The 8,668-nt window shown below is 34.3% G+C and overlaps 2 protein-coding genes across 2 annotated transcripts; both read left to right on the top strand.

The window, feature by feature from the left end:
* The first annotated feature begins 4,083 nt into the window (after positions 1-4,083).
* Positions 4,084-7,516, top strand: LOC100244585 (putative disease resistance protein RGA3). The gene is made up of 2 exons (XM_010656653.3): positions 4,084-7,079; positions 7,252-7,516. The coding sequence occupies exon 1, from the start codon at positions 4,312-4,314 to the stop codon at positions 6,028-6,030; it is 1,719 nt and encodes a 572-aa protein (XP_010654955.1). The 5' UTR covers positions 4,084-4,311; the 3' UTR covers positions 6,031-7,079; positions 7,252-7,516.
* Positions 6,251-7,087, top strand: LOC109123142 (putative disease resistance RPP13-like protein 1). The gene has a single exon (XM_019222088.1). The coding sequence runs from the start codon at positions 6,251-6,253 to the stop codon at positions 7,085-7,087; it is 837 nt and encodes a 278-aa protein (XP_019077633.1).
* Positions 7,517-8,668: the final 1,152 nt, after the last annotated feature.

Below are 8,668 nucleotides of genomic sequence, written 5' to 3'. Positions count from 1 at the left end.
GGTCTTTATTCTTTCCCTTTGAAATCATTCTTTTAAGTTTAAGAAGGTATTTGAGTTTAAGGAAAATTTGAAAATTTCTAGGAACACATTTGTGGAATCTTGCAAAGTTCTCTCTCTCTTACTCCCTCCTACCTCATTCCTAAGAGATTTTCTCTGCTTAAAATAGAATTTTGGATAATAAAAGGAATCTTTCAATTTTAATATTCAAATAAATAATTTATTTGATTTTAAGATTCTAAACTTAAGATTTAATCCTTAATAATTATGACACATGCCATAGGGGCTCTTCTCTTGATATGATGTGGGCTTGTTATTTATTTATACTTTGTTTCCTAAGACAAATAATACTAACAAAATATAAATATTATAAATATAAAAAAATATGAAATGAATAATATATAATCCCATATACATTAATTGAAAGCAAATATCCTCTTAGAATAGCGTATAAATATTTTGTTCTATTTATTAAACTATAGGAAGATACATTTTCATATTAGAAACATATTCATTTTAGTGGATTAATTATGAGCATATTTGAATATTTTATTATGTGATTTTAACATAATAAATGAATTGCAATATAATAATAATAATAATAAATGAATGAATTGTAATATAATAATAATAATAATAATAATAATAATAATAATAAAAACAAAGAAGGAAATAAATTATGTAAATAACCTTATGATATTAGGAATGACAATTTCACGGGTTTTTCGGGTCACCCGCCCTGACCCATCCCTATTAGAACGGGTATGGGACAGGTTCAAGTTTTTTTTTTTAAAACCCGAATTGGGTTTGGGGTGGGATTGGGTTTAGTAATAATATGCCCTGCCTTGCCCTGAATATGAAAATATAAGTTTACCCCTATTTATAAATATTTGCTTTCTTTGATCCTTTCTGCTTTTCCTCTCTCATTTTAGGGTTCTTGTTCCTCTCTATCACTAGGGTTGTTGTTCCCCCCACTCAATGCAGAAATCCATAAGATAATCCATCCAAAAATCCATTCAATAATCTCATTTTCTCCATCTACTCTTAGATTTGTCCTTGTTTATCTCATATTCACAACTACTAGTAGTCTCATCAGTTTACACTACTGCCATTTTCTCCATAGGAATCGTTTTAGGTATTTTTTTTTTAATGTTGATTTGTTTGGTTTTGGGTGTTTCTTTGTCAGTTTTTGGGCAAAAGATGAGAGATTTGTTAGTGATATTTGGAATTGTCCTTCTTATTGGGATCATTGTAATTGCAGCTTAATAAAAAAATTTGGAGAGTCCAAACGTCCACCAGATTTGTAATAGTCAAGAAATACATGCATACATAAGGTGCTTGAACTGCTTGTAAGGCTGTAACTCATTGTTTTCCCCTCTCTTTGGGCAACACAAGGTGCATACACATACTCGGGTCGGGACGGGCCCGAAATGGGATTTTAATCATAACTTCAAAACGGGAATGAGAGTGCATACCTCGCCCCGCACCGGGTTTGGGACAGGATGGGAAATAACCATATATTTTGGGATGGGAATGGGATAGGGGTGACCCGTCCCAAACCCGTCCCGTTGCCATTCCTATATGATATGCATGGTATAAAGAAGTATAAATATTACAAATATAAAAAATATTCAAATGAATAAAACATGATATATTATATAAATGTGAAATCAGATATTATCTTATCACTACTGTATAAGCATGTTTTTTTATTTATCACATGACATGCATATAATATAAAATTTTAATTATATTTCATTTAAAATCAAATAATATTTTTTAGATTTTATTTTTTAAAATGGTTTTAACTTTATTAATCAAATACATTTTTTAGGAACAAAAATAATAAAAAATTATTCTAAAAAAAATGGAATAAAAAAATCCAAACCAAATGGAACCTTAGGGTCTATAGTTAGGAACGTTTCCAAAAGCTATTATTAAAAATTAGTTTTTGTAGACAGTTCCCAAAAATAGTTCCTTTCTTGAATAAAATTTTGTTTAAAAAATTAGAATATATTCAATTTATTTTTTGTATTTAAAATAATTTTTAAAAATAAATTTCATATATAATATTTTATTTTAATTATTCTTCATATTTGTCTTGTTATTTTTTAAAATGACTTAAAAAAAGTGAAAATAATTAAAATATGTTTTCTAAAAATATATTATTTTCCATTTTTTAAGTTGTCAAAAATATTTTCCTTCTTTTGTTTTTGTTTTTTTTTTCTTAGAAAGTAGGAAATAACAAGATATAGATGAACTTGTTAATTAATATGATGAGCTTGGATGGTGTGGAAAGGAAAATGATTTTTTTTTTAATTTTCATTTAAAAAAACAAAACAAAGGAAAATGCAAAAATAAAAAATAAAAAAATTTAATATGTGTATTATTTTCTTTGTCATTATTAATTATCAAATCACTAACATTTTTAACAACATGAAAAAGAATACTAGCCACTTGGTATTTTCTACAAATATCTTGTTTCTAAGAAACATTATTTTAAACTAGGTTAAATATACTTTACCCATTCAATCTTTGACATATTTTACATTCTGCCCTCTCACATTCAAAATCTTATATTTTATATATATAGTTATATGAACATCTCTCTAAAATAAAAAATAAAAACTATAAACATCATATTTTGAAAGTGTCTAAGAAATTCCACTTCAAATTTGTTAATTTCAAGTTGATGGTACCTAAATTTGAACCAATGTTCAAAAGGGCAAAAAAAAGCAATTCCTTATGCAAAGCGTCGGTCTTTAACAAGTTGAAAGACAAAGTATTTGGTTAAGTGCAAAAAAAGCAATTCCTTATGCAAAGCATTGTTCCTTAACAAGTTGAAAGGCAAAGTATTTGGTTTTGAATATAAAAGGGTAAAGTGCAAAACATGCTAAAGGATGACGCAGTAAATTTTATTTAATTGTTTTAAAACCACTTTAAAAGAGATGCACGTTATTAACCATATTTTAAGGTAATTTTTAATCTTGCTTTTTCCAATAATGTTTTTGTTATTGAAACCAAATATATTCTTAATAGTGAACAGTTATATTTAAGTTATAATTATTCTTATAAATAAGATTTATTATTTAAAGTTGTTTAGATTTTAATAGCTATATATTTTATTATTTTCAAAATTATTAGTTGTTTTATCTATATTATTTTGATATTTATTATCATATACTATTAGATAAATCATAATTTTTTATATTTATTTTTAAGTTTTGGAATATTTTAATGTTTTTTTCATACAAAGTTGTAACATTCCAACTAGGCTCTGTGCATTCCCTTTTATAGCTCTTTAAAAAAGGGCTCCTTGATCCCACATCGAGTGACTCCACCCACCTTTATCACCCTGTAAATATACCAATTCAATCAAACATGAGTCAACTTGCTTAACGAATTGGGAAGAGTTTCTCCTATGGTCCATCTATTTGATGGGCTTATGGATTAGGGATAAAAAATAAGATCCCAATGAGTTGGACAAACATAACAATAGGTTAAACTGAACCGCTAAGCCAACTCACCAATTTAGCGATTGTACTGTCAGTTTGACTTCGGTTCAATGCCATTTTGACCCCATTGTGGTCCAATTAGTTGAACTGAACAGGATTGAGATTTAGCCAACAATTTGATTGATTGGTGTGATTTGATTTTTAAAACATTGATAATTATTAAAAATATAATGTTAGACTGAGTATAAATCATTAAATAATAACAATATTAGGGTAAAAAAATTTTAATTATATTTTTTATAATAGTTTTTGTGGTTGTGACCAAATATATTCTTATAAATTCTTTATAGTGATATTTAAAATTTTCTAAGAGACTTATTATTTGTAAGAATATATATATATATATATATATAAACACTAGAAATCGGCTTAGCTTTTCTAGAATAGAATTGAAAGTAGATTTGTACCTGAATTAAAGTTGAGAAATGTTTTGGACAAAGTGCGGTGCAAGATTGGAATATAAAATCTATACAGTAAGATGCTTTGCCTTTGTCCAAAACTTGTGTAACAGGCAATGCCATTCCAAAGAGGCAAGAAATGCTTTTCCATGCAGATTTGGGCATTGCATTTGGAGGTTTCTCTTGAGAAGGAAAAGAAAGGGAAGAAGTGATGAAGAAGATCAGCATATCTTGTCATATAGAAATGCCATTTTTAAGTAATCCATTTATACCTCTCTTCCATTCTATTAAAGGGAACATAATTAAGCTCGCCAAAGCTCCACATCCTTTCTCTCCATTGATCTTAGTTGTATCTGTCCATTTTCTTTGATTCATCAACCCCTCCTTATTCATCAACCCTTATGGCGGATGCTCTTGTTTCTATCGTGCTGGAGCGATTGGCTTCAGTCTTGGAACAACAGATTCGTCAACAAGTTACGCTGGTGGTGGGTGTCGAAAGCGAGGTGGACAACCTAAAAAGCACACTCCAGAGCATCAGAGCTGTTCTTGGAGATGCAGAGAAGAGACAGTTCACAGAAGAACTGGTAAAAGTTTGGTTAGAAAGGCTCAAGGACATCTCCTACCAGATGGATGACGTGGTGGATGGGTGGAACACTGCTCTTCTCAAATTACAGATTGGGGCTGAAAACCCTTGCATCCCTAAGCCCAAGATAAGTTCCTGCCTTCCCTCCCCTTGTGTTTGCTTCAAACAAGTTCTTTTGTGCTGTGATATTGGTATTAAGATTAAGGACATAAGAAAACAACTAGATGCCATTGCAAATGAGCAAAATCAGTTCAATTTTGTGTCAAGTAGTACCATCCAGCAACCACATAGACGTATAACCAGTTCTGTAATTGATGTTAGCCAGTTCTGCGGTCGGGATGCAGATATAAACATTATAATAGGCAAGCTGTTGGGTGGGAGTTGCCAAGAAAGCTCCTCCCTCTACATCATCTCCATAGTTGGGATGGGAGGGATCGGCAAAACAACTCTTGCTCAATTAGCATACAACCACGAAAAGGTGACGACCTATTTCCATGAAAGGATGTGGGTCTGCGTGTCTGATCCTTTTGACCCAATGAGGATTTCTAGAGATATTCTTGAAGCCCTCCAGAAAGACTCTTGTGGTTTCCATAATCTGGAAGCTGTACAACAAAAAATCCGCACACTTATTGCCGATAAGAAGTTCCTACTTGTGCTAGATGATGTTTGGACTGAAAACTATGAATTGTGGGAACAAGTAGAGAGTTCTCTCAAGGGTGGGGCACCGGGAAGTAGAATTTTGGTGACCACACGAAACGAAAACGTTTCTACAATGATGGGAACCACGTACAAGCACCCCTTGGGAGAATTGTCCAAGGAGCAATGTTGGTCATTGTTCAGTAACATAGCCTTTTACGGAAGGAGTAGAGAAAAAGTTGAAGAACTAGAAAACATTGGCAGGAAAATAGCAGACAAGTGTAGGGGCTTGCCTCTTGCTGCAAAAGTTTTAGGGAGTCTCATGCGCTTAAAAGATAATAAAGAAGATTGGGAGAGTATTTTGAATAATGAAATATGGCAACTTGATGTGATTGAGAAACATCTTTCCACTCCTTTATTGTTGAGTTATTATGATTTATCCCCTGCTGTTAAACGCTGCTTCTCATATTGTGCTGTCTTCCCAAAAGATCAAATCATTAATAAAAATAGATTGATCAAGTTGTGGATGGCAAATAGCTATCTCAATTCTAGAGGAAGCATAGAGATGGAGAAAACAGGTGGAGACTACTTTGAAGACTTGGTGTCACGGTCACTTTTCCAAGATTTTCGTAGAGATGATGAGGGCAACATAATATCGTGCAAGATGCATGATATAGTGCATGATCTTGCCCAATATTTGACCAAGAATGAATGCTTCATTCTGGAGATTGATGATGAAAAGGAAGTGAGGATGGCTTCCTCCTTCCAAAAGGCTCGTCATGCAACCTTAATTAGCGCACGAAGGGTTGGATTTCCTATCACTATCCATAATTTGAAATACCTGCACACATTGTTTGCTGCACGTGTGGTCAATTCGAACACTGCTCAACCCCCCACCTAATTTATTCAAACATTTGGTATGCCTTAGGGCATTAGACTTGAGTGGGAATATTTTTCCTGGGGAACTGCCGAGGAACTTGGGGAAATTGATACATCTGAGGTTCCTTAATCTATCATTCAATGAGAGATTGAAGGAATTGCCCGAAACAATTTGTGATCTATATAATTTGCAAACTTTAGAAGTTATTTATTGTGAAGGCCTCAGAAAACTACCTCAGGGAATGCGAAAACTAATTAACCTGAGACATCTTGAATTGAACGGCAGTGGAGTATCGGACTTGCCAAAAGGAATCGGGAGATTGACCTCACTTCGGACATTAACTAGGTTTCCTATTGGTGATCATTTTAGACGTGATGTATGCAAAATAGGAGAACTGAAAAACTTAAACAGCCTCAGGGGAGGTCTTGTGATAAGTGGGATAGCTAATGTGAAAGATGCCGAGGAGGCTGGCGAAGCAGAATTGAAGAATAAGAAACACCTCCATCATTTGGAACTAGAGGATTTTGGGCGGCTTGCCTCAGCTGCTTCAAAAGGTGTGGCCGAAGCTCTACGGCCTCATCAAAACTTGAAGTCTTTAAAAATAAGTTATTACATTGGTGCCACCGAGTTCCCCAGTTGGATAGCGGCCTCATCGTTGGCCCAATTGAAAAAGCTTGAAATTGTGTATTGCCCACAGGTTACAAGTTTGCCTCCATTGGGGGAACTACCTCTCCTTGAAAGCCTGAGAATAGAGAATATGGAGAGACTGAAATACGTGGGTGGTGAGTTTTTGGGATCTTCAACAACTGCATTCCCAAAGCTGAAGCACCTCTGTTTTAATGATATGAAAAAGTGGGAGAAGTGGGAAGTAAAAGAAGAAGGGAGGTCAGTAATGCCATGTCTCCACTCCTTCACCACAAATAAATGCCCCAAGCTGGAAAGCCTGCCCGGGCGCCTTCTCCAGATAACTACACTACAGGAACTGAATATCCTCGGCTCTCCTACTCTGCAAGTTCGTTACCATGCGGGGACAGGGCAGGATTGGTCCAAAATATCTCACATCCAGAGAGGTAATTGAATTGCTTCTTAACTAAGTACACACAACATACAATATTCTATTTACTTCTATGATTTATTTATTTTTTATAGCGTTATTTTAAAACAATTAATTATTAATGTTCTTGCTTCAACTACTACCATGGGATGTGATCCCTAAATGCATGGTTTTGATAATTGATGCAGTGCAAGCCTGACTCCCTCCGTCCAAAGGGGCGCATCTCATGCTGGAAGAAATCTACTATCATGCTCCCAAGAGATCAGACAGATAAATTTTTTATCATTCCACATGGTTTTCTGATGAATCCATGTCAAATTATGATGCATGTGTACCATAATATATATCCAAACTCTGGCAAGTGGTCCAGAGCTGATTAACAATTACGTATATATGTTTGAATATTGGCATAATATATATCCAAACACGATCATGTTCATTTTATTTGTTTTAGTTATTACATGTTTGCAGTTTCTAAAACAGAAAATAGTATTTAAAATAGGCATTTTCAATGAATGATACGAAGATAGGTTTAAAAAATTGTTAGTTATTACATGTCTTTCCCTTTGATCTTTTAAGTGTCCCCTGTAACAACCCTATTAAAAAACCTAGTTAAGCTAATCTTTTTACAAACAGGTGGCCACTACTACAGCTACATAAGGTCAACCACTACTATAGCTGGTTATTCTCAGCTACACATGTAACGACCCGCTCCCAACCATGTAGATATTGTCCGCTTTGGGTCCAAGGGGACCCTCACGGCTTTAAAACGCGTCTACTTGGTTAAGAGGAGTCTCTACATATATAGCGCCAGGAACTTGCTCCCCTATCCGATGTGGGACATCACAAATACCCCCCCATGCAGACACAACGTCCTCGTTGTGTCCCATGGGATTGCGGGGCCAAACAGACAAACACCCTTTACGGAGCCAAACAAACCCCCACACCGGGGTTGGGGATCGGCTCTGATACCATTTGTAACGACCCGCTCCCAACCATGTAGATATTGTCCGCTTTGGGTCCAAGGGGACCCTCACGGCTTTAAAACGCGTCTACTTGGTTAAGAGGAGTCTCTACATATATAGCGCCAGGAACTTGCTCCCCTATCCGATGTGGGACATCACAACACATCCAGCAGCGCACTTAGGTACTTGCTTTTTCATGCAGCTGAAACAGGCTGCACCAGAATAGGATTGTGGCTCCCACTTGCTGCCACAGTGGACCACCACCAGGGCTATTTCTTATCTGTGACTCTACCTCAATTAATTCACTCATCATTAATTCACCAATGCAGAGATGTCTCCAAATATTTTCTTAAAAATAAATAAATAAATAAAAATCCATAGCATTATTTCTAAGGTTCTCATCACAATAATTTCACATCATGTTGTTAGGGTGAATTCACAATATTCTAACAAACACTACAATTTTTATACCATTTCTTTGTGCAAAATTAAATAGGCAATAACAATTAGTAGTAATAAATAAATAAATAAATAAATTCATGCAATAAAAAAAATAAATTAGACACTAGAATTTTTACGTAAAAAACCCCTCAATGCGAAGAAAAAAACCACAGGACCTATTACAGTTCAAACTTCCATT

The sequence above is a fragment of the Vitis vinifera genome, chromosome 9 (genome assembly GCF_030704535.1).
Source record: "Vitis vinifera cultivar Pinot Noir 40024 chromosome 9, ASM3070453v1".
NCBI lineage: Eukaryota > Viridiplantae > Streptophyta > Magnoliopsida > Vitales > Vitaceae > Vitis > Vitis vinifera.
This window is presented reverse-complemented; position numbering and strand designations above follow the sequence as displayed.